We start from the raw sequence: 26,841 nt of genomic DNA, 5'->3' as shown, positions 1-26,841 counted from the left end.
TATCTCATTAAGGGCTCGGCACCATCGCCTAGTGGCTAATGTCTTCGCCTTGCACGCACCAGGATCCCATGTGGGTGCCGGCTCTAATCCTGGCAGCTCCACTTCCCTTCCAGCTCCCTGCTTGTGGCCTGGGAAAGCAGTCGAGGACGGCCCAAAGATTTGGGACCCTGAACCTGCGTGGGAGACCCAGAAGAGGTTACAGGTTCCCGGCTTCGGATCGGCTCAGCACTGGCCGTTGCGGCTCACTTGGGGAGTGAATCATCGGACGGAAGATCTTCCTCTCTGTCTCTCCTCCTCTCTGTATATCCGACTTTGTAATAAAAATAAATAAATCTTTAAAAAAAAAAGTATCTCAAAGAATAACATGAAAATAGACTGAAGCTCTAGCTTCAAGTAACAAAGATCTAAGGGCAATTTGCTTATGATAACTTCCCCCATCATATGGTGAGAAGCCACTTAACAATCAAAAAATAATAAAGTATACTATTTTGGTGTACTATTAAGATCATAAGGTATATTGACTGTTAGATTTAAACGTTTTGCAGATACAATGTTAAAATTTTAGTCACGATGGCAGTCTTCCTCTATGTCTCGTTTATATGTATTAAGGTTTTAAGGCAAGAAATATTACACTGCCCCTAGATCTCTAAAATCAAACTGCTGTTTCCTTTCTCTTTTGTTCCTCAGTTGCTTTTTTTTTTTTTCAACCATTATTTTCTTCCTCTGGTAGAATTTATCTCATTTTTCACAACTGGAACAGAGACTTTTCACACATGACCAGATGCTGTTTCTTCACTTCTGCCATGCTTTTGCCTTATGTATTGTGATGTAAGTACTGGGTTGTTGTCTCAAAATACTTCTATTGTTCCCATTTAGGTTATAGTTATCAGAAAGCCAGTTAGCATCTTCTATTAAAAAATAACTGGGCCCGGCACAATAGCATAGTGGTTAAAGTCCTCGCCTTGCACGCGGCAGGATCCCTTTTTGGTGCCAGTTCTAATCCCAGCGGCCATGCTTCCCTTCCAGCTCCCTGCTTGTGGCCTGGGAATGCCGTCCAGGATGGCCTAAAGTCTTGGGACTCTGCACCTGCTGGGAGACCCAGAAGAGCTCCTGGCTCCTGGCTTTGGATTGGCTCAGTTCCTGCCGTTGCAACTGCTTAGGGATTGAACCATCAGACGGAAGATCTTCCTTTCTGTCTCTCCTCCTCTCTATATATCCATCTTTTCAATAAAAATAAATAATTCTTAAAAAAAAAAAGAATAACTTACACTGTGAAAGAAAATAAAATTCATAGTATTTTTTATTTATTTTTATAAACTTTTCATAGTATTTACAATACATTCAAAGAAGAAAGATAAAATTACAGATCACCCTCTCAAGTACACCTTCAAGATCACCTAACAAGAATAATGAAATTGGGGCCTGGAGCGATGGCACAGTGGTTAAGGTCCTCGCCTGGCACGCCCGGTATACCCTATGAGCGCCGGTTCTAATACCGGCAGCCCCACTTGCCATCCAGCTCCCTGACTGTGGCCTAAGAAAGCAGTCAAGGACGGCCCAAAGCCTTGGGACCCTGCATCCGCGTGGGAGACCCGGAAGAGGCTCCTGGCTTTGGTTTGGCTCAGCTCCAGCCTTTGGGGCCGCTTGGGGACGGAAGATCTTCCTCTCTGTCTCTCCTCTCTGTATATCCGCCTTTCCAAAAAAAATAAATAAATCTTAAAAAAAAAAAAGAATAATGAAATTTTCATTTTTGTGTTTCAACTGGCTTTCCAGATGAGGTGCTCTTTGAACCAATTTTCAGACATGCTTTGCTAGCATGAAATCTTGACAATGTGTGTTGGTATCAGAAAAATCAAGCTAATTAGCTAATTAAGCAGATTTTCTTTGTGTGCTAACTCTTCATATGGATCAACTTGTAACAATTCACTTTTCTTTGTCAATCCATGTCATTTAATCAGGAAGAATCAGTTGTTTTCTCCCAAGACTAAAAGAGAAACACCATATATTTCTTTAAAAGGTTGTGCTTCATATAGGATCAAATATGAGGTCACCGCAGGTGAGGTTTATTAGAAGATCTGCCAACTGGATTGCTGGACTCAGACCTTAGCCACAGGGAAAAATCACAGGATGTGTAATCCGACCTTGCAGTGCCATGTATGGGGACTGGGTCTCCACAGTTGCTCATGCCTGTGCGATGGACAGCATGTCCAGATGCATACAGAAGACATGATGGCCAGTTTATCTAGGCCAGCGCAGGACATCAATTGCCTTGTCAGCGGACGGAATGCAGAACAGGCTGAACAATTCTCCTGGCCAAGCTTTGGGTCTGTGGATGTACTTAAGTGAACTTTCTCAACCAACAGACCTTGGAAAGATTTTTTCAACCCTGGAGCAACAAAGCCAACAACTTCTCAGAACTATCGGGACTACTCAACTGGCATCCCCCTGGAATATAATTCTCCATACTGGGACCTCTAAGGCATCACCAAATGACTGTCTCCCAACCCTGGATGCTAATACAGTCTGACAGCAAGAATCAGACATCTCCCTCTCCTCCCCTGAAGACACAGGAGGGAAAAAAAGAAAACGGAAACATTTGTCCCATCCACCTTCCTCCATACCTAACCCTCCCCACCTCTATTCAGAGACCCACATGGACATGCATGTAAATAAAGCTGAAGTAATGTAAACCATGCAAACAATATTAAACTGTGTAATCAATATTAAACTGTTTCAAATAGAAAAATTTTTTTTTAAAAAGCATTGAAACATAAGATTGAGGTGATATTTCTAGAACAGAAAACAACAAATATTTTTAATGGAAAAAAAAAAGAAATTTAGATAAAACCTAGAAAGTTAAATATATGACAATCCCCAGTATAACATAAAAAGAGGTCCCAAGACATCACTTAGGCCACAGACCCAGTAGGAATGATACAATGTAGAACAGAACACTGGAGGGATTCAAGGATAAAAAATGAAGTGAAGAATTCCCAGGGTGTTTGAGAGAGCTTTTAAGAGCCAACAGAAAAGTCTGAGAATAAAAATGATCAACACAATATAGGGGACGGGCAAAAACTAGTAATTATCAACACTAGGAAAATCCAAAAGGGAAAAGTGATGATTCTATAGGCAAAGCTGTAAATAAGATGACTTAGTTCTAACAAAGAACTAATTTAACAAAGAACTGATTTAACTCGGATAGAGCTGACTATGAAATGGGAGGATGGAGAAACGAAAGGATAAGTGAGTTGGAGATGGTTTAACATAGCCAATTTTAACTTTCCAAATCAACACTGATAGACCATAATAATAATTTTTTAAAAAACGATTTGAAAGTATGCCATTGAAAATTAAATAATAGTCCACATTCACTAGGAAGGTTAAAAACGAAACAGAAAATAGCAGGTGTTGGCAAGAAATTAAATCTCCTAGTGGCACTGTAAAACTGCAGCTGCTAATGAAAAACAGTTTGGCACTTCCTTCAAAGTTAAACATCAACTCTCAGGTTCCAGTCCAGCAAAAACCCATCAACCTAGAATTATATGCCATGGGAAGCTGTCCTCCAAAAGTGAAGGAGAATCTCTGACAAAAATTGTTTCACGTTGCAGTTAGGAAAATAGTCTAATTCAGAAACTATAATCAATGCAAACAAAGGAAGGGCACTGAAGAAAGAATAAATGAAGGCAAAGCAAAACTTTATTCTTAACTGATCTAAAACAGTTTGTTCCAAACAAAAATAGCAACAATATATTAAATTTATATTGTATGTACATAGCATATACATTCATATGTATATACTAACATGTAAAATGAAAGACAGTAATGACATAAGGGATAGGAGAAATAATTAGGATTACTTTGTTATTGTAAGAATACTAGTTGTGAAGTGATACAGCATCATTTGAAAATGGACCTGTATTAGCTATAAACGTGTTGTAATCTCCAAGGCAATTGCTAGAAAAAAAAAAAAAAAGAGAGAGGCATATCTATTAAGCTAAGAAAGGTGAAAGGAAACCAAATAAAAGTGCTCAAGTAAGCCACGAAAGAGTGGAAAATAAAAAAAAAAACATACAGGTCCCTTCCACCCACAAGAGAGACCTATAATGAGTTTCCAGCTTTGCCCAGCCCCAACTGCTGTGGCTTTTGGGGAGTAACAGTAGATGGAGCTTTACAGCTTTTCTCTGTCTCTGTATATCTCTGGCAGCATTTCGAAAGCTACAACACCAACTTCGACTATTAATGATACCAAAATCACATGTAAGTGCTTCAAGGCTTCATTTCATACCTTAAAAAGAGTCTGAATGTGGGAAAATCCAAATAGCTGAACAAGCTAGAAAGGTTAGTTTTCACTCCAGTTGTGATAGCAAAATACACTGGATGGTTGTTCTCATGAACAACTTTTGTGCTATAGTGATTTTTAAGAGTTTGATTTGGGCTTGTCATTTGGAAAGAAGTATGTTTTTAATCAGAAAATGAACCTTGAAAAAAAATATTACTAGTGTCTAACTTTTTAAAAATAACAGTTAAGAGAAAGAATCGAAGTGCTTAAAGAAGTCAAGTTAGATCAAAATAAGCAGTCATCCGGCCTTGTAGTCAAGACACCAGTTAGGACACGTGGGTCCCACAATGGGTTAGCTCCCACATTCTGCCTTCACTGTGGATTCCAGCTCCCTCATTACACACATCATGGAGGCAGCAGGTGGTAAGTTTGTATTTATTTGGGTCTCTGTCACTCATATGAGAAACCTGAATTAACCATGGCTCCTGGCTTCAACATAGCCTAACTCTGGCTATTGTAGGTATTTAAGCAATGAACCAACAAAAGGAATATTGCTCTTTGCTTCCCTTTCAAGTAAATGAAATAAATAACTTATTCAAAAGCAGGCGTTTGGTGCAACATTAAAACACATGTTGAGATGACTGCATCTTACACAGGAGTGTGTCAGTTCAAGTTCCACCTGCATTCCTGATTCCAAATTCCTACTAATGCAGGTAGCAGCTGATATCGCAAATAACCATGTCCCTGACACCCACATGGGAGACTTGGAATGAGTTCCTGGCTCATGATTTCGGCCTGTCTGGGCACTGGCATTGTAAGCATTTTGCAGAGTAAACCAGTGGATAGCAAGTAATGTTATGGATGCCTACAAATGGATTATAAAATATAAATGGAAAGTTGAGGTCCCAGAAGAGCCAATAATGTGCAATACAGAGGAAAAAGAATAAAGTTGGAGGACCAACATTATCCAACTTCTAGACAGATTAATACTGTCACAGATATAAAAGATAAAACTGGTGAAATAGACAATTAGATCAATGGATCAGAATAAAGAATGCAGAAACAGATCCACACAAACATAGATAAACATTTCTTTGGCAAAAGAACAAATACAATTTATTGGAGAAAGAAGGATGGTCTTTCCAATCAATACTCACAGAATGAATTGCAGACACAGACTTAATATCCTTCACAAAAATCAACTCAAAATGGATCACAGCACTAAATACGAAACCTAACACTACAGTACTCCTAGAAGGTAACAGAAGAAAGAGACAATGTAGACAGCCGTGGACATGGTGACAACTTTTAAGATGCAACACCAAAAGTACAATCCATTAAACACAAAACTGATAAACTGATCTTCATCAAAATCAAGATTCTCTGCACTTTGAAAAATACTACCAAGAAAAGGAAAAAAAGGACAAGCCACTTATTTGGAAAAAAAAATATTTGTAAAGGTGTACATGATAAAGGACTGTTTTCCAAAATATACGAAGAATTCTTAAAATTCAAAAATGAAACAATTCAATTAAAAAAAAGAGCTAAACTTGATTCTTCAAAGACTTAAAGATGCCAAATAAATGTACATAAAAATGCTCCACAATGTAGTTATCAAAGAAATGCAAAGTAAAACAACAATGAAATATCTACTGTATTATCTATCAAAATGGTAAAACAAAAAGCTGACAAGAGGGGGCCCGGCGTGGCAGCCTAGTGGCTGAAATCCTTGCCTTGCATGCACCTAGATCCCATATGGGCGCTGGTTCATATCCTGGCTGCTCCACTTCTTTCAGCTCCCTGCTTGTGGTCTGGGAAAGCAGCAGAGGACAGCCCAAGACCTTGGAACACTTCACCTGCGTGGGAGACCCAGAACTCCTGGCTACTGGATTCGGATTGGCTCAGCTCCAGCCACCTGGGGAGTGAAACAGCAGCCGGAAGATCTTTCTGTCTTTCTCTCTGTAAATCTGCCTTTCCAATAAAAATAAATAATTTTTTAAAAAGCTGGCAAGACATGGAATAAAAGGCACTCCCATGATTGGTGGTAATATAAAATTCTATAATCACTTTTGGAAGACAAGTTTGGTCGGTTATCGAAAAATCAAACATACTCTTCCCACATGACTGAAAAATTATGACATGCTATTCACCCCAAAAAGTTGAAAATACACATACAAAATCCAGTATGTAGGTGTTTACAAAAACTTTATTCATAAATGCTACAATAATAAGCAATCTAGATGCTCTACAGCAGATTGAATAGATGCACAACCACGGTACATTCACAGCACTATTCAGCCAAAAAAGAAATGGGCTGTCAAACACAAAGAGACACAGAAAATCAACCTGAGGGTGGGCACTGTGGCATGCTGTAATAAGCTCCTGCCTACGGCACCAGCATCCCATATTGGCAGTGGTCTGGGTCCTGGCTGCTTTATTTTTTTCTTTTTTAAGATGTATCTATTTTTATTTGAAAAGGTAGATTTACAGAAAGAGTGAGACAGGCAAAGAGAGAGAGATCTTCATCTACTGGTTCACTCCCCAAATGGCGACAACAACCAGAGGTGAGCCAGTTCAAAGCCTGGTCTCCCATATGGTTGCAGGGGCTCAAGGACCTAGGCAATCTGCCACTACTTTCCTAGGCCAAAAGCAGGAAGCTGGATGGCAAGTGAAGCAGTTGACACTAGAATTGGCACCAATATCGGATGCCAGCAACTGCAGGTGGAGGATCAGTCTGTCGAGCTGCAGCATTGTTCCCTGGCTGATGCACTTTCAATCCAGCTCCCTGCTATGGCCTGGGAAAGTACCAAAAGACAGACCAAAGCCTTGGCACCCTGCACCCATGTGGGAGATCCAGATGAAGCTCCTGGATCTTGGCTTTTGATTAGCTCAGCTCCAGTTGCTGCAGTCATCTGGGAGTGGCCCAGTGAATGCAAGATCTGCCACTCTTCTTAGTAACTCTGCTCTTGAAATAAAAATAACTCTTAAAAGAAGTCAACAGGGCCCGGCGGCGTGGCCTAGCGGCTAAAGTCCTCGCCTTGAAAGCCCCGGGATCCCATATGGGCGCTGGTTCTAATCCCGGCAGCTCCACTTCCCATCCAGCTCCCTGCTTGTGGCCTGGGAAAGCAGTCGAGGACGGCCCAATGCTTTGGGATCCTGCACCTGTGTGGGAGACCCGGAAGAGGTTCCAGGTTCCCGGCTTCAGATCGGCGCGCACCGGCCTGTTGCGGCTCACTTGGGGAGTGAATCATCGGATGGAAGATCTTCCTCTCTGTCTCTCCTCCTCTCTGTATATCCAGCTTTCCAATAATAATAAAATCTTAAAAAAAAAAAAAAAAAAGAAGTCAACAGGAAAAAAAATACATAAATACATGATTTCAAATATATGACAATTTTGGCTGCCAGGGATTCAGTGGAGGCAAGGAGGAAGTAGGTAGAAGAGATACTAAGGATTTTTAGGACTGAACATACGTTACATGACAATATAGTAGGTCAGCAGTACAACACAATGAGTGAAACTTCCTAAAGTATGAGGTTTATGTAGTAAATAGCAATATTAGCTCATTATTTATTGCAAATGATTCACACTAATGCAAGATGTAAATAGGTGAAGTGAAGGGAACTGATGAGACATTTTAGAGAAATTGCCTGTATTTTCTACTTAATCTCTCTGTAAAACTAAAACTTCAAAAATGATATCTACTGGAGCCAGAGCCATGTTTGACAGGCTAATCCTCCACCCTGTGGCACCATCATCCCATATGGGCGCTAGTTTGTGTCCTGGCTGTTCCACTTCCCATCCAGCTCTCTGCTTCTGGGACTGTGAAAGCAGTGGAAGAAAACCCAAGTCCTTGGGCCCACGCATCCACATGGGAGGCCCAGAAGAAGCTCCTGGTGCACAGCTCAGGACAGACTCAACTCTGCCAGTCGATGAAAGATCTGTCTCTCGTTCTCTCTGTAAATCTGTCTTTCAAATAACATGAAATTCTTCTTAAATGACATTTTATTATTATTATTATTATTATTATTACTAATAAGGGAAAACGTAAAACACATCAGAGGTGTGGGAAAATTGTTGTACAGTGGCTTAGGCTGCCACTTGCGATACATTCTATACTGGAGTGTCAGCTCAAGTTCTGGACACCCTGTTTCCTATGCAGATCCTCAGAAGCAGTGGATGACAGTTCAGTTACTTGAGTAACTATCACCCTCATAGGAAACCCAAATCAAGTTCCTGGCTTCTAGCTTCAAACTGGACTGGCTTGGCTGTTGCAGCCATTCAGGGGAGCAAACCAGCAGAGAGAGGCCTGTTTGTCCCTCTGAAGCACTCTGACTTTCAAATAAACAAAAGTCATCCTTACAATAAGGCGGAATAGTTGACAATACATAACTTAGCTTCACTCAAAGAGATATGTAAGAGTACTTCAAAAAGTTCATGGAGGGGTGGGTCTCAGAACAGGGTGTCTCATGCCCGGATCCCAGACGCCAGCCACCACGTGCACGTGGTAAGCTGTCCCCGGGCCTGCCTGGGTTCGGGGGCTGCTCCCTTCGGAGTGAGTACACTGACCGAGGGGGGAAGTCTCTGTGACTGGGCAGGCCCAGAGCCCACCCGCTGCCCTCATTGAGGGGTGGACGGGTTTGGGGAGGGGCATGACCTTGGGCCTGGGGGTTTAAACTTCCTACAGTCTGCCAGCTGCGGGTGGGTCTCAGGACGGGGTGTCTCATACCCAGATCCCAGACGCCAGCCACCACGTGCATGTGGTGAGCTGTCCCCAGGCGGCCAGTGCACCATTGATGCTAGGCTCCACTTGCTGGCCACCCAGCTCTGCAGTTTTGGTTCTTTGAATCGCTGCTTAGGTAGCTCCAGATTGAACCCACTGTGCTTCTGGGATGTCAATCAGTCCTAAAGATTCCCAATGACAGTAACTCTTTCTTTGAAGAACTTGTAATCACTTAACAATGCTGAGCACCGAACACCAGTTCATGCAAAAGCTAAGGCTCGGGGCTGGTCCAGCAGGATATCCTATTACCTGACATGATGATGGATCAGCAGACGGGTCACAGTAGGCAGGGCCATGACATTAACAAGCACTCAAGAACCATATCCGGGGGTAGATTCTGTGGTGGATGTGTGGGCCAAACCCTGTGGAAATTCTAGCCCCACTGGTTAGCTCAAGAGTTGGGGTGGTGATGGACTAAGCTAGGTTTGACCAAGGAGCTTGCCATCAATCACAGGTAAAGAAACCCGCAACAGTCTGAACTGGTCAAGGCAGCAGCACCCAAATGTGCATCCTGTATAGGGTGTGGGATGGGCTGGGTTGTAATATTCACCAGCAAATGGAAGGCCAGACTACACCGGGCACTGGTCTAAAACCCAATGGCATGTATGAGAACTGAGTCCGGGAGTGGGTCAAGTGGAGGAACTTGGGAAAATCCCCTGGTGGGTCATAGCTCCCGCTGGTGAACATATGGTCCAGACCTGGGGGTAAGACGAGCTGGGCAAAATAGCTCCAACAGTTGGCTAATAATGTGAAAATTGGTAATGGAACAGGATATACTGGGCAGGACTGAGCAAACCTTACTACAAGCGAAACTAGAAACCGGGATCGAGCACAGGTCATACCAAGCTAGGCTCTTGCACCTACTGGTCTGTGTGAGCCAGGGATGTTAAACCTCAGTGTCTAAGGCAAAGGACGGGACAGGTGAGGGGCTGAGCCAAGCTGAGTCAGAGCAACCACTGGCATGCACGTGGTCTATAGCTGGGAACGGGTCTGGTTGGGGAGCTAAGAGGACACCCTAACTGGGTTGAGGTTCCCACCAAGGGGCGCGTGGGCTGGAATGGGGGCTGCGTTCTGATCAGGACACAGTTGTAGTCTCCCTTGGCACAAGTGTGGACTGGGACTGGACACACCAAGCTTGGCCAGACTCCAACACCGTCTGGTGTCCTGGAGGACGAGGGTAGATGTGGGACGGACTAGGCTAGGTCTCAACTGCTACTGAGCCATGTGTGAGCTGTATGTGGGTATGAATGAGCCGTGGCTGGGCTGAAACATCCAACAGCAAGAACCAGCATGGGTTGAAGGCCAGTCAGGAAAACCTGCCAGGACAGGAGGTGAACTGAGTAGGGCTGGCTCATGGACCCACTAGTATGTGCAAAATCTGGCATTGCAAGGGGTTCTGATGGAGGAGCCTGGACAACTCCTCTGGCAGAACACAGATCCGGCAGGTAAGCGCAAGAAGCATGATAGGAAACAGCCCGAACAGGCCATGGAAAGTTTCCCACTGGCATACATTTGGCATGGGTCGGGGCAGACCAGGCTGAATCAGTTCATGTCATCCACTGGCAAATCCAAATGCCGGAACAGAGTGTAGGTCGGGCCAGGTTTGGTCGCGACAAAAACCAGTGCACATTACAGAATGCCAAGGTGAGGGTGCCTGTACTGGATGTGACTGCAGCACACAACCAGCACGCGTCAGAACCAGGAAGAGAGGGGGCAGAGCTGGCAGGGGGAATAAGGGAAGGTTCCCTTGTTGGATAGCTACTCCCACTGGAGAGCATGGACTGGGATGGGGACAGACCAGACTAAGCAGGGCTACAACACCTGTGAGCCTCATGTGGACTAGATCAGGGAAAAGCCAGGCTGGGCGGATTATTCCTACTGGTGCAAATAAAATTAGAGTGGGTGAGGGTTGTCTGGGTTTAGCTGCAGCATCAGCTGGCAGAAGCTAGCACTGGGGGCTAATTCTGCCAAGTCAGACCACAGAATCACCTGAAGAGTGTATAATCCGGGAGTGAGAGAGACCTGGGAGAGAAATAGTGGGCTCCTCCCTCTTGGGTTACCACTCCCACGGGAGGGCACAAAAACTAGGACAGGGGCTGGGGTGGCTAGACAGAGAGGTACTCAACAACATCCATGAGGGCTGGATAGTTGAGCTGGTTAGATGGAAGTAAACTTCAATACCCATCGACATGTAGGAGAGCCAAATGGGATGTGGGACAGACTGGACTAGTCTGCTACACATACTGGCAAACCAGGGTAGGGGGAGGGAATGGTGGGAGTTACTGTGGGTCACTGCAACTAGGCTGCAGCTCCCACTGGTTTATGTGAGGGCCAAGTACGTGATGGGCAGAAGCAGGCTGGACTGCAACACCCATTGGTTCCAGTGGAAGACAGGGCTAAAAATAGAACCAACCCAGCAATTGGCAACTGCCAGCTGATTGGGGCAATGGACTGTGCCGGGCCCTGAGCTTGCTAGCACATACAAGAATCTGGCCTGGGAACACCTCAAAGTTTCTTTGGGGATCTCCCCAATCGAAATGCCAGACTCAGGACCCTAACCAAGCAGACAGAAGACAGAACAAGTCAATCAACCACCTCAGCTATATGTTGGCAACAAAATACTGGACAAATGGAGACTCTATGATGGACTATGTCAATCAGTGGATTCTTCAATGACCTCATCATGCTTGGAGTGGCGAGATTGGCAGCAATTCATAACTGGAGAACTATTAAAACCACTTGAGCAAGTATCTCAGAGCATGCCCCACATCTGGGACCTGGGGTGGGTGGGAAACTGGGTGGGGCTTCTCCCTCAATATCCCCCTTTACCTCAGATACATGAAGGAAACAATACGGAAATAATAGTCTTACTCACTTTCCTATAGTCCTTGGACCTTTTTACCCTAATTAACTATGTAAAGATTGTCAAAAATATAATTAAAAATTGCAAAAAATGTTCATGGAAAAATGGAATTACAACATTAAGCTTAGTTTGATGCAAAAAAAAACCCTCTAGAGTCCATGCATATTAGGATCTTCAAAAAGTTGATGAAAATGCATATTTTTAAAATACACAAGGATTATAAAATAGTTTTACACCAATATAGTTTAATTCCAATTTCCACAAATTTTTGAAATATCCCCATATGTATTAAAATTATATCAAAGATACCATTTCTCAAGATGGGCAGTTAGCATAAAGCTTAAGACACAGCTTGAGACGTCTGTGTGCCACATCACAGCACTTCTGAACTGTGGCTTGACATTAGCTTACTCCTAATGCCTACTGAGAGAGGCAGGTGCCACCCATGTAGGAAGAAGACATGGAGTTCCTGGCTGTAGGCCTTGACCTGGCCCAGCTCCAGTCATTACAGGCATTTGCACTGTAAACCAATGGAGAGTAGCCCTCTATTTAATACACGTTTGCTTCCTCCCTCCCTTTTCTTCCTTCCTCCTCTTCTTCCCCTTCACTTTTCTCCCTTCCCTCCGTCCCTTCCTTTCCTCCACTCACTTCCTTCCCTTCCCTACCTTCCTTCCTTACAACTTTCCCTTCCTCCCTTGCCTCTCTGGCTATTGCTCATCACTTGATTTCCCTCCATTCTAGAAAAAAAAATTTAAACATGTACAAAAATCTTTTGATACTTTTCCTTTCAGGAAATGGAACTTAATTACTCTCTCCAGTAAGTGTTGGATCTAGTAACTGGTCTCCAATCTCAACACCGTATTCAGAGGTGGCCTGACCATCACAAACCAAGTAAGATTCTAAGAAACCGGTACGAGTTAGTGTGTTGTTGTTTTTTTAATATACCATACGCAGCAATGTATGCATCTTGAGCAACAATGGCCCTGTTTCCCCCTTTTCTATATCCTACATATTCCCTTAATCCTAGTTATAACAACCATGTTTTTGTTTGTTTGTTTGTTTGTTTGTTTTAGGGAATGATACCTTCCCAAGGTCTCCTTTACATGTCACAAGCAAATATAGCTTCCCTCTGAATAACTCTAGTTCAAGGCTGATAATTTGGTGACAACTTAAGCAGACCCCATGTATTTGTTAACAACTTTATAGTGAAGAAACCCCAGAGACTAAATGACCAATGAGAAACTCATTAATGATAGATCAGGTTGATATCACTTGCCCTCTGAAATGATCTTCCCCCAATTCCACAACCTCAATTTAATCAGTAGAAAAATATCAAACAAGCCCAATTTGAGGAATACTCAACAAGATGCCTAATCAGCACTCCGCAAAACTATCAGTCAGAAGTAACAAGGAAAAAGTGAAAAACTACCATAGATTGGAAGAAAACAAGAAGATATAATAAATACAATGCAGTATCCTGAATTACATACTTCAACAAGAAAAGGAGCTTAGCAAAAAATTGGTAAAACATGAAGTCTTCAATTTGCCTAACAGTATAATTCCAAAGCTATTACCTTAATATTTTAACAATTGGCAATCAATTTATTTGCCTGAATTTTACCCAAATGAAGCTGAGTGAAGGATATATAGTACTCTACTAATTCTGCCACTGTCCTGTAAATCTAAAATTATTCCAATAAAAAGTTTTTTAAATGCAGCTGGTACAGTGGCCTAGCAAGCTAATCCTCCCATACGGGTGCTAATTCATGTTCCAGGGACTCCACTTCTGATCCAGCTCTATGCTTAGAGCTTCAGAAAGCAACAAAGAATGTCCTAAGTCTTTGGTCTCTGTACACATATAGGAGACCAGAGGAAGCCCCTGGCTCCCAGCTTTGGATCCAACTTCGCTTCAGTCTTTGTAACCATTTGGGAAATGAACCAGCAAATGGAAGACCTCTCTGTCTCTCCCCTCTCCATAAAAATCTACCTTTCAAATAAAAATAACTCTTTAAAAAAGTTTTAAGAATGACTTAAGGAATGCTTAAGTTACAGTATGTTATAATACTCTTCTAAAGTTAAACCATTAAATTTGATTTCTAAATCAATTTATTGTGTGAATAAATTCTGTTTCAACAAAGTTTCTTCAATGTAGAATTTTACTACATGGTTCTCTGTATCTAATAGTGTTTTGGAGAGGAGAATAAAAGATAAAGTTTGAGAGAAAGTATCAGCATATGGTAAACAATATTTGAAAATCTTGAGCAAGATGAATCAGAAGACTAGTACAACAGAATAAGGGCACTTTTCAAAGATTAAAACTACACTGACTATACCCTATAAATAAAAGCAAACTATGGAATGTTCACTTTTCATGGAAAATTATGGCAATATTACAAAGGACCAGAAAGGGCTAGGAAATGAAAAAAGTCTACATGACAAGTTACCTAACTTTTTAGGTTTATAAGACTCTTGATGCACTGGCAGTTTTTTCACAGGCTTTCCAACCACCAGGTCGAAAGAAATACAGTCATTCTTTTGATTCAGGACTCAGATTCAAACACTGAAAAAACACAACATTTCAAATCTTAAAACTAGATTGGCCATTGCCTTTCTCTTTCCCTGATCCACACAGAATCTAATGTGAACCTGGTTTTCTTCACAATTGCCAAAAATCTAGTTTTGCAGAAATACAGACATACTCTAATTCTGAGACGTAACTGCTAAAGCCAATAGTCACATGGGTTCCTGACTGTCACTACTGTGTTTCAAACTTGGGTATCTCTTTGGCAGCCACATGAGATCTCCACAGTTCCCATGGGGATCTTGGCTGCTGAATTACCTAGGGCCTTAGCAAACAATAATGAAGGCTGGAACCCATACGGAATAGCAACTGAAAAATTAAAGTGAAAATAACAGCAACTTGAGAGGGGAAAAAATTAGCAGATCCAGTGATATTTCCTGGAAATACAATAATACAGAAACTAAGAAGTTTCAGGACCTTCCTTTAAAAACAATTACATGCCTCTAACTATCCCTCCACAATCTTTGCCTATATCAAAGAAAACCCAATAGTTTTCTGTATGTGTATAAATGAACCAGTTCAAATGACAGCTGCACATGTGGCACAGATAAGATACATTGTTATTGTGTTTAAGCAACAACAAAAATCACAAAGAAAAAAATAAAAGGCAACGGACAGTTTTAAAACCTAACGTGCTGGTGTGGAATAAAATGAGTTTTTTCAGCATCACCCCACAACTAAGGAATCAGGACCCTAAAATGGCTTAGGATTCTTCATATCTGCAAAGTAGTCTGCAATTCTGATGCTCCATGAGTTTAAGAACTAACAGTTAAAGCAGCACTGTCCAACAAAATGTTTTGTGATAACAGACAGGTTTCATATTTTTACTAGCCACTGGCTTATAAGCACCTGAATTGTCACCAGTATAATGAGAACTGGATTTCTTTTGGTTAGGTACTTTTGTAAAAGGCAACACAAAACTAGGTGATTTATATGAAACATATATTATTCTAAATTTTTCAAGTTGTGCCTGGTTTAAATTGAATGATCAGAAAACTACTAGGCTCCTCAACCTTGCTCTCTCATAAGTAACCTTCTTTTAATAAAAGTTGGCATAAATATTATCCAATTCAATAGTGGTTCTAAGGTCATTTGTAGAAGACTTTCTTTTTTATATAACAAAAATCCTTTTGGATTAAGTTGCAAGAAAAGTCTCAGCAAGCAAATTTGTACTTAGTTTAACCAAAAGAATGCTCACGTAAGACAATGTACTTCTCTTTTTCCTTCAGCTGCAAGTAAACTCACAACTAAATCCAGCGTCCAGTGGTAACCACTGATCCCTTCAAAATGCCTACCAATAGGTTCTCTTTCTTCTCTGAGACTATGGTTGTTCTATTTACCTCCCTATATTAGTTAGCATAGTGCTATTTTAAATTCTTAAGCTAACAAATTCATTTGTACACAGGTAGGGTGTTAATTTTTAAACTGGCAACTTCTTTTAATTAAAGTCAATGTTAATGACAGCTTTAATTAAAACTTTTATTAGTTTAAAATAATAATACTAGGATTAATAAGGTAGGAAAATTGTGATCGCTCAAACTTAACAAAAAAAAGTCTAGGATATCTACTAGCAAAAGTGCCTTAAAATGCCACTTTAACAATGACAAATAAGACAAAAATTTAATGACATCCTAAAACTTAATCATACCCACTTCACAAATTCAGTTCTATTTCTTTCAACAAAAACACAAACATTCAGATGCAGTGTATGAACATAAATATTGAGCAATGAGTTCAAAATCCTTTTTGCAATTTTTACAGTGAACGTAAATCAAGAAATGAACTACTTCAGGGCAATTAAGTATTATTAGCTCTGTTTTATTAGGATGGATATTAAAGACGGAAATACAGATGAAACCATATTATGTGATTTTGCTGCAGAAGTAAAAAATTTGTAGTTCCTCTCTCCAAAAGCCAAAGCATGGTGAAAACTTAAGTCATTTCAGCACAACACTTCTGTTATCAGGCTCCCCATTTACTCCTAGCTCTCTGGTCACTATGCTCTTCAAACAGTAATGCTCCAGATACCAGTTGCTTGATAAAATAAATTTACTGAGTCGGGCTACAAAAAAAAAAAAAGTTCAACCTTCTCTTAACACTATTCAACTTACAGATTACATTTTTCTTGCCTACATAGTATCCCTTCTCTCTTAGACCTCATCAATCATTGCTTAAATCATAAGATAATAATAATAATGTGTGGCATTGAATCCTTATAATATGACACTGTTCTAATCCTTTCACAGTGTGACCTCATTTAACCATGAAAGCAACTCTAAACTGAAAACACTATCATCCTCTCCAGTTTACAAGTAAGGTACTAAAAGGCAATGCATCCAAAGTCACGAAGAAAATATATCATCTGTATACTCAAAGACTTGAAAGCACCCCAAAGCTCTTCCAAAGTTTCTTTCTAGAGGGCCAGAAAACAGGTACAATCAACTTCATCACTTACACAGTTAGACTAGAATAAGGCTAACCAGTGCAGAGACTGGCACAGAACAAGACTGAAAGGTACTAGATTCCAGATTCAGCAGACACTAGCTGCAGTAACTCCAAAGACTTGGAGAAGGGTCAGCAAACATGCTCTTTCTTTTTATTGGAGAAAGTAGGAGAGCACTCCTATTCACACTAGCTCACTCCCCAAATGCCGGCAAACAGCCAGAGTTGGGCCAGGGCAGAAAGTGAACCCAGAACAAGATCTGGGTGGTAGAAGTCCAAGTACCTACGCTATTGCCACTGTCTCCAGTGCACGCATTAGCAGGAAGTTGGAGCCAGGAGCCAAAGCCAGGTATCAAATCCAGGTACTCCAAGGTAGGATCTGGATATGGGTGTCTTTAACCACAAACTAAACAAACTTTTTCCTATGCAGCCACAGTAACTATTTTAAACTCTAGAGCCATTCAATCTAGGTAGTAACTACTGAACTCTACAATTATTGTGTAAATGCAACCATATACAATATGTGAACAAATGGACGTAGATACGCTCCAATGAAGCTTTTTATTTACAAAACAAGCAGCTTCTATATCAGAAAATTTTGTCAACTTTTGATATAGAGGCATACTGAGTCATAAGCAGAAAATACTAATTACTATATTTAAATAACTATATGTGTGTATGCATGTATAACTACAGCAATACTGCCCTTAACTCTCTTTTTGCAATCATTTATCACTGCCCTGCCTCTACCCTCATACACTGAAGTTTAGCATTTGACTCCTTGTCTTAAAACATTTCTCCTCTCATTATTCTTGGAAACTTAAAGGTCACAGAAATAGTCTATTTCATATATTAGACAAACTCCTTGACAATTCTACTCAAAAAAGTCTTTTCCTCCACCCACGTGGAAGAATTAAGGGTACCTGGGAGGTAAAATAGATGACCCATTCAAATACAGTAAGAATTTACTTGAATTTGTTCATTTTGGGAGCAGGTTCTAATATACAAGATACCATTTAAGATACCACCTGCATCCCATATGGGAATGCCTGGCTCTTCCAACTGCAACTTCCTACTAATGCACACCTTGGAAGGCAGCAGGTGACAGCTCAAGTAGTTGGCTTCGCATCACCCACCCTGAAGACTTAGACTGAGCTCCCAGGTCCCAATTGTTGAGAGCATTTGTTAAGTGAATCACAAGAAAAGCTTTATCTTTCTGCCTTTCAAACAAAATGAAAATAATTTTTTTGAAAAAAATCAACCTTGGATAAATCCAGCTCTACCTATTCCTTAACTACCTCTAAGCACTAAAACAGCTGGATTAAAATACGCCAACTTGCTGGTTTGCATTCACTTTAATTCTATGACTTCAGGACTACCCAACAATCTTCTCTTTCTCTAGTCAGTTCATTCTCATTTCGACAAATTTATACCTCCTCTCACCTCAATTCTTCAACAACTCTTTGTTACCTTCCTTTTAACTGATAACCTCCAGCATTATTTCCCTAAAAAAACAATTCAACAGCAGAGAAGGTAACACCCGCCCTCACCAAAACATATATTTCTCTACCCATATATTGTATGTTTTCCTCCTTGTGATAATGAATCATCGTTGCTTCCACCCAAGTTTAATCTTTATATTTGTATACTGAATCCTCTTCTGTTTCTCCTAAGGTTATGTTCCCTGCTACCACATTATCAGCTTTCCCTTCCTTACTAACCATTCCACCAACATTCAAGCATGCGAAGTATCTACTACCAGGCAAGAATTCAGTTACTATGTAATTTTCTGCTTTGTTGCAATATTCTCCAAGAAAATCATCTGCTATCACTCTTCTCACCTCCATTTCTCTAACCCATCTCTCCAAGCTTTCATTCCCGATATCCTACTAAAACCATTCCTCAGGTCATCAGTTTTTCCCATCTTCCAAACCCACAGTCATCTTGCTCAGTCCCTCGATAGTTTTTGACATGGCAAAATACTCCCCTCCTTGGTTTTTTGTGCTTGGTTTCCTACAAAACCTTCCTAAATTTTCCTGTTATTCCACTACTGCTTGTTTTCAGTCTTATAGCTGACCCCCCTCTATTTCTGGAAGTATCTCAAGGATTACTCCTCAATCAATCTGAATGCCAGGGGAAATTTCCTATAGTCTCATAAATTCTACATACAATGGTAGATGTAATTTGCTTACAATTTTAAAAAGATTACTCTGCTATTCTGTAGAAGCCAAGGGTATCGGTTAGAAAGTCATTGTGGTAGTCCAAATGGCAGAGTGACAGATGGTTGGAAATGGCAATTGTGGCTATCTGTGGAGTGAAACAGCACATGGAACATCTCCATCTCTCTCATTCTCTCTCCTTCAAACAAGTTGAGAGTAAATATTGTTAAATTCTCAAGTCATGTTAAAAAATTTAGAATTGTACAGTTAAACTGTATGTATTTTATTATATGTAAATTTATGCTACACCTTGATAAAGTATAGTGCTGGTGGTGGCAGATGTGTGGTACATTATCTACACATCACTGACTATTTCGCACTTCTCTGCTCAAATCCTTCAAAAACTTCCCATTATACTTCAAATTCAAAAGCCCTTCCATGATCTATTCCCTGAAAACCATGCAGACCTTACCTTTTAATCACCTTACAAAGTGACTGTATTCCCAAACACACTGGACTCACAGATGTTTCTAAAACACATCAACCTTGTTTCCAATTAATTCCTTATTCATTTTAACAATTTCTATTTCAAAAATTCTTCACACCAAGACTTATGTGGTCCTATATCTCTCCATTACAGGTCGGTAATAAAGGTTTGTTTTAGCCACCCAAAGAAGTGTATCCAAAATGAATACGTCTTGATGTTATTTGGCTTTTACAAACTCAAGTTAACTATTAAAGTGGATATAGCCTTCTAATGTCCAGTTGGAAAACTAGACTAGGATCAATTACAGAGATCCTGGAACATCAGATTAAGGAGTTTATATGTTATCTGAGGCTAACATCAAAAAAGCACTAGGAAGAGCTACTCTTTTCAATGCCTGAAGTCACAAGGATTTTAAAGATGCAGAATACTGGAGGAAAGCAGGAGTTTCATACTACGGACTGTATTATCTATTTAAAATATAAATTATAATTACAATTTCAGCTTCATACAAGAAAAACGTATAGTACACAGAAAAATCAAGAAATAAAATAAATTTGGCCTTCTGAGAAATTTATACTACTTTGAATCATTGTAGCCCTAACATAAGTAAGAATTAAATGGATAACATTACAGAACAGATAAAATAGGTTCATGTATGTAATGAAGACACACACATGCAAAATACATTTTCCTATATAATAGTTCATATCACGTGTTAGACAGCCCTTACCAGAATTTCATCCTGCAGCCTAAACTGCCATCATCATAACCACACTTTGCCAACTTTTAAGCATCTGTATAAACACTGAGAACTTATTCTAAAGACTTCTCTGAGAAAACTAAAAATCTGCAAGTGCTAGAAGAATGGACAGAAAGTAAACTAAGAAAAAAATGAAAGCACAGCTTCTCTTTCAAACTCATTTCGAATAGCCAGTCTTACTATTTTGCCAGCAGCAGCATCAGTTACACCAAGACTACTTAAATGATTTGGGCTCAGCAATAAGAGTGGCAAGGGAAACTCCCATTATCTACAACCACTTTATGCAGCAATAAGTCAAGAGGAACAGGTCATAATGATATACTGTCCCTCTCTCCAATGAAAATCATTCTGGCTTTCATTCCTGACCCAAGTTCTAGCACCACTAGACATTGAAACAATCAGAAAATGAAATTTTAAAACAAAGGAAGCACATATCAGCCAAGACAATGGCAAAGCTTTATAACTACATCTAAATCAATATGAGAAGCTTAAGAAAACAGAAATCCCAAATCCTCTAATTTCAGCATTCATCCTTTGACCAAGAGTAAGGTATTGTGAGCTTATTCCTAAACTAAAAATTATGATCTCCTTAAACTCCTGCCTTTATCCTGCTATCTGTTATGTCCACAACAAGAGAACATGGGAGGGCCCGGCGACATGGCCTAGCGGCTAAAGTCCTCGCCTTAAACGCGCCGGGATCCCATATGAGCGCCAGTTCTAATCCCGGCAGCTCCACTTCTCATCCAACTCCCTGCTTGTGGCCTGGGAAGGCAGTTGAGGACGGCCCAATACTTTGGGACCCTGCACCCGCATGGGAGACCCGGAAGAGGTTCCTGGTTCCCGGCTTTGGATCGGCGCGCACCGGCCGTTGCAGCTCACTTGGGGAGTGAAATATCGGATGGAAGATCTTCCTCTCTGTCTCTCCTCTCTGTATATCTGACTTTGTAATAAAATAAGTAAATCTTTAAAAAAAAAAACAGAGAGAACATGGGAAATGTTCCACCTCTCCTTAGTGACACAAACAGCACATTCTGCCTTGGAAAACACTCACTTCTTCTACCAACAAAGCATGCATTTCTTGAATCCCACACTATCTACCATCTTCAACCGCTTGAGTTTCAAAATGTTGTAGAAGTCACTACATTTTTTAAAAAAAGACTATATACTTTTTATTTGAAAGGCAGATTTACACAGAGAAGGAGAGACAGAGAAAGATCTTCCATCCATTGTTTTACTGCCCAGATGGCTGTCACAACCAGGACTGAGCTGATCTGAAGCCAGGAGCCAGGAGATTCTTTTGGGTCTCCCACATGGATGAAGTGTCCCAAAACTTTGGGCCATTGTCTGTTGCTTTCCCAGTCCACAAGCAGAAATCTGGATCAGAAGCAGAGCGTCTACAACATGAACCAATGCCGATTTGGGAAGCTGGTGCTTGTAGGTAGAGAATTAGCCTGTTGAGCCACCATTCTGGCTATCTCAACGTTAAGACAGTTACCTGATAAACTGAAAACATGATTTTAAAACACAGGTTTTCTTAAGCTTCAAAACACTTTCTTGAAATACAGGTTCTGATTCAACAAGTCTAGCTCCCACATGCTTCAAATGCTCCCAGTCCTCAGACACTAAAAGTAGCAAGTTCCTAAAAGACAAAGCATCCATATACTACATTCTTCAAAGGTAGAATCTCAGTAACACTATTTTTTTATTTTTACTCCTTCTTCTCTAAGTTATACCAGATCTAGTTTCATATTCTCTTAATACCTATAATTTATCTTTAATGTTATCATGGATACTTTCCTTTTATTCATCAGTAGCACGTAATTTTTTTCCTTTCATTGTTCCACACCTTAAAAGTAATCCCTAAAATGTGAATCCAACTTATAACAAAACATGCTTATTATATGTTCAAGTCTATTTTTATTCTTATGTCCTTTAAAGAAACTAATTCAACACAAACACATCCAACAATGTAAAAGCCAAAAAAGGTATGGATCAAAATGAGAAGCAAAAGAAAAAAAAAAAAAAAGAAGAGAGTAGGATATACGTGGAGAAACTAAGCCTAACTTACATTCATCACAATGACCCTAAGAGAAAAATAAAGCAAAAATAGTATTTACTAAAAAAATTTGCAATACATGTCTGAAAATTCTAAAACATCCTCAATTTTCGAGTTTTAAGGGATAATCTTATTATGAGATTCACTCTAGTGGGTATGCCATAATGGCTATTTCTAAAATAATCAGGCCATCTATTCACCTACAATTAAGTAAAAATTTACTGTTATTTTCAACTTGAAATACGTTAATGGTAGCAAATACCACTGCAGAGCAAAAAACATTTCAGAGACGCTTCCAATACGGTAGACAAAACTATCTGAGTAATTACACAACATGTTTTATTTCCTTTAAGAAAAAATATTAAAATTTAATCATCTTAAAGTTGGTCCTCCCAGGATACTGCCAAATTAAGCAATACTTGTTTCAGTTGACTGCAACTGCTCAACTGGCTAATCCTCCACCTTGCAGCACTGGATTCCCATATGGCCACTGGTTTGCACACCGACTGTTCCACTTCCTATCCAGCTCCCTGCTTGTGGCCTGGGAAAGTAGTGGAGGACAGTCCAAAGCCTTGGGACCCTGCACCTGGATGAGAGACCCAGAAGAAGCTCCTGGCTTCATTTTAGCTTTGCTCTGGCCATTGTGGCCATGTGGCGAGTGAACCATCAGATGGAAGATCTTTCTGTCTTTCTCTCTGTAAATCTGCCTTTCAAATAAAAACAAATAAATGTGTATTTTTTTAAAAGAGAGAGAGAGAGAGAAAAAGAAACAAATATTTGTTTTAGGACTTTCATCATGTACTCCAATCTTCGCAGCATACCCAGACTTCCAAAAGTAGAAACTGGGATGTCAAACAAAATCTTCTAATTGAAAGGATTACCAAGCCCTATCCATTCTATGTTCTAAGTGATTCACAGTCAATTCTTTTCATTCCTTCTATTACTGTCATTCCAAACCTTTTTTCTCATCTTGCACACAAAATCAACTATTCCAAAATCACTGCCTCAAGTCACCTTTTCTCCATACTATAATCCTTACTCCCCATTACTGTCCTGGTAGACTTCCCAATAGAAAACCTAATATCTCTTCTACTCAAAAACTTTTACTCTTACCCAAAATCAAAACCCAAGGCATTTACCACAGCATTTAATTTTCCAAGACTTGAATCCTATCTGCCTCAGACATCAAATACCACTGTATTCCCCCTAATGTTGCACTTTAAGCCCCATCAATATTAAGCTACACAGCTTGAATTTCCATTACACTCATGCTGGTTAATACCTCCAGGCTTTTTTGCATATGCTGTTGCATCAGTCTAACATGTCCTTCACATCTCAGAACTCCTTTGCCTTCTGGAATACTAGTAATATCTTTTAAAATCTTCTGAGAATCCAGAAACATATCTCAAGATTCCACCTTCTATTTCTTTTTTAAGATTTATTTTTTAAATTGGAAAGGCAGATATACAGAGAGGATGAGAGACAGAGAGGAAAATCTTCCATCCGCTGGTTCACTCCCCAAGTGGCCTCAACAGCCAGAGCAAGGAACCTCCTCTGAGTCTCTCACACGGATGCAGAGTCCCAAGGCTTTGGGCCATCCTCGACTGCTTTCCCAGGCCACAAGCAGGGAGCTGGATGGGAAGCAGGGCTTCCAAGATGAGATCTGGCATCCAGTGCATTCAAGGCAAGGACTTTAGTCACTAGGCCATCACACCGGGCCCTCCACCTTCTATTCTTAAAGAATCAATTATTTTCTCCTCTGCCAATTCAGTCCATAATAATGGCATTTACTGGGGGCATCTGCTATGTCCCTGACATCATTCTAAGAATCTTATACATATCACCTAATTTTTTAAAAAAGATTTATTTTATTTATTTTTATTGCAAAGTCAGATATACAGAGAGGAGGAGACAGAGAGGAAGATTTTCTGTCTGATTCACTCCCCAAGTGGCTGGAGCTGCGTGGAGCCAAAGCAAGGAGCCATGGGCCTCTTTCAGGTCTCCCACATGCGTGCAGGGTTCCAAGGCTTTGGCCCATCCTTGACTGTCTTCCTAGGCCACAAGCACAGAGCTGGATGGGAAGCAGGGCTGCCAGGATTAGAACCGGAGCCCATTTGGAATCCTGGCACATGCAAGAAGAGGACTTCAGCTGCTAGGCTACTGTACCAAGCCTTACATATCACCTAATTTAATCATCACCATCACCCTTCCTGTGACATGGTACCACTATTACTTTTGTGGACATGGAAATCAAATTACAAAGAAATTAAATAACTTGATCCAAGGATATCTAACTCAATGGAGACATTAAAATCCCTACATCATACATGTCTCATACTATCAAACTGAATTTACATGACTGTTATTAGGGTAGATGGTAAGCTCTTTGAAGGTATGAATCATGTCATAATCAACTCTAAACCCACAGTGCATGCTATAAAGTTTTTAACCGATGCATGCATTTCTTGCACTAATTTTAACATTCCTAAAAATTCAATAGAAAATATTCAGAAACCTGTTTCAAATGTATTTATGCAGTGAAAGTCTTAGAATACAGCAAAACTATTTTTTCATCTAAAAAAAAGTGTGTGTAAAAGAGAGGTTATTATAGACATAAGATTACAGTCCTTCTGGACAATGAAATGGACTTATTTTGCAGTAATACTGCTTAATCACTGCAATAAATCAAAACCCAAAGGACCATTTGCTGAAAATTAACTTTTTTTCAGTAAACAAATATTCTCGTTGCTTAATATTCAGGACAGTAAAAAGAAAACCCTAAATTTACTTTAGTCAAGTGGGAAAAAAAAAGCAAATCACAGAGCAGCATTACTAATTGCTTCCTTACATCCGGCCAAGAAATGTATCCAACTAAGCAATTAAAATAAAATACAGTTGCCTGACTAAGCATTTAACAAAAGAATTTCTAAGGTTGTGTGTAACAGTATTTCATCACACAAATAATGAAAATTTTTTCACCTTCTGCAAAGAAAACAAGAAAATTAAAAGATAACCACCACCGCAAGACCATAACCTTCAGCACTAAAACAGTACATATACACATATTAAAACATGTAAATACATTTCTAATAGTTCAGTTGCCATTCTTGAAATTCTAACCCTCCAAGTTATTCTAACACTAATGCTGAACAACTTCAAGACAAAATCAATCATCCGAAGTGTGAAGTGCAGTAACTGAAATCCACAGGAAGGGCACCAGTGGCAACACTGCACACCACAGGACTTGTTAGAGTGCCCTGCACCCCACCCAACTTCTACATACTTTGTTCACTCTACGAAGCCAAATCAGAAAACTCAAGAGTGTAGGCCAAAGTGAGTATGGGCCGCACAACAGTGTACCACCAGGAACATCTTACCATTTCTTTGTACATTCAACCATCAGCTCCTGGTAGGAGGCCACAAACTGGAACTTGGATGCATGCTTTCCCACACGCTGCAGTCTCTTCCAAACTGAAGCCATGATGATTGGTCAATACGAAGGGAGCAGTTCTGGGTTAGCAACACAGTAGCTTTAGTAAACTAGAGGGTCCAAAGCAAAGGAGCTTTGCATATATGTCTTCCTGTACTTAAAAAAACAAAACAAAAAAACAAACACCTCAACTAGCTTAACTGGAACTTGAAATGATGATTGGAGTCCATAAGTCTTCTCCCTGTTTCACAGGGTAAATCCCATCTTAGATGAATGGCCCGGTCAAGAACAGTATGGTACACATGACAGGATGAGTAAGAGGAGGTTCCCTCATGAAGACATCACCTTTCCACCTCAGGGACTATCTGTGGAGGACTGAAAAGCAAAACAAAGACAAAAAGAAAGAATATGAGAGGGGCATGAAGTGACTAAACCACTCGTGTTGGATAATGCTGCAGCCGACAACCCCAGTTCTCTGCATGTTTTTCAAACAATGAAACAAAACACGGATCTCAAAAGCCAGTAATATCAGATGTTAAGACACCAAGGAAGAAATCACAATTCACACCGAAGACGGGTAACAACACATCAAGTAATCATCCTCAACAGCAGCCGCGCCAGTTGGGCCCAACCTTCCCCTCCCAGCATCACCAAAGGGCGAGCAGAGCGGGAAAGTCTAGGGATGCTGTTAAATACCCACCGCCAGCCAGAGGCAGGAGTGCAGCATTTTTAAAATGAACTTTGTTTTTCAGTATACAATTAACTGCCCCGACTCTGAGAATATGTGTTTTGAAGAAACTGAGGAGAGGGGAGACATGCTGTTGTTCGGTGGAGGGGGGCGGGGGACGATGGGGAATGAGTTGTGGAGGGAAATCTCCAGGCTGCGGGAGAGCAATGTCCCGGCTCCAGGCCACCTGGGCTGCCTTCACCTTCCCTGCCAGCGGCAGGCAAACGAAAACTCCTGCCCGGGCGTGAAGCAATGACCAGCGGGGCAAGGGGA

The 26,841-nt window shown here is 40.5% G+C and overlaps 1 protein-coding gene across 4 annotated transcripts in view; it reads right to left on the bottom strand.

Annotated features, from left to right (window-relative positions):
* Positions 1-26,007, bottom strand: part of EHBP1 (EH domain binding protein 1) — a 307,647-nt gene extending 281,640 nt beyond the window's left edge. For all 4 annotated transcript variants that reach the window (XM_058667867.1, XM_058667869.1, XM_058667868.1 and 1 more), the window contains exon 1: positions 25,789-26,007. In XM_058667867.1, coding sequence (XP_058523850.1) covers positions 25,789-25,892 — 104 coding nt within the window. In that variant the 5' untranslated portion in view covers positions 25,893-26,007. The remainder of the gene's footprint in view (positions 1-25,788) is intronic.
* Positions 26,008-26,841: the final 834 nt, after the last annotated feature.

Source organism: Ochotona princeps, chromosome 8, assembly GCF_030435755.1.
Source record: "Ochotona princeps isolate mOchPri1 chromosome 8, mOchPri1.hap1, whole genome shotgun sequence".
In the NCBI taxonomy this organism is placed as follows: domain Eukaryota; kingdom Metazoa; phylum Chordata; class Mammalia; order Lagomorpha; family Ochotonidae; genus Ochotona; species Ochotona princeps.
Note: the sequence above shows the minus strand (reverse complement) of the source record. Positions and strands in the feature narration are given on the sequence as shown.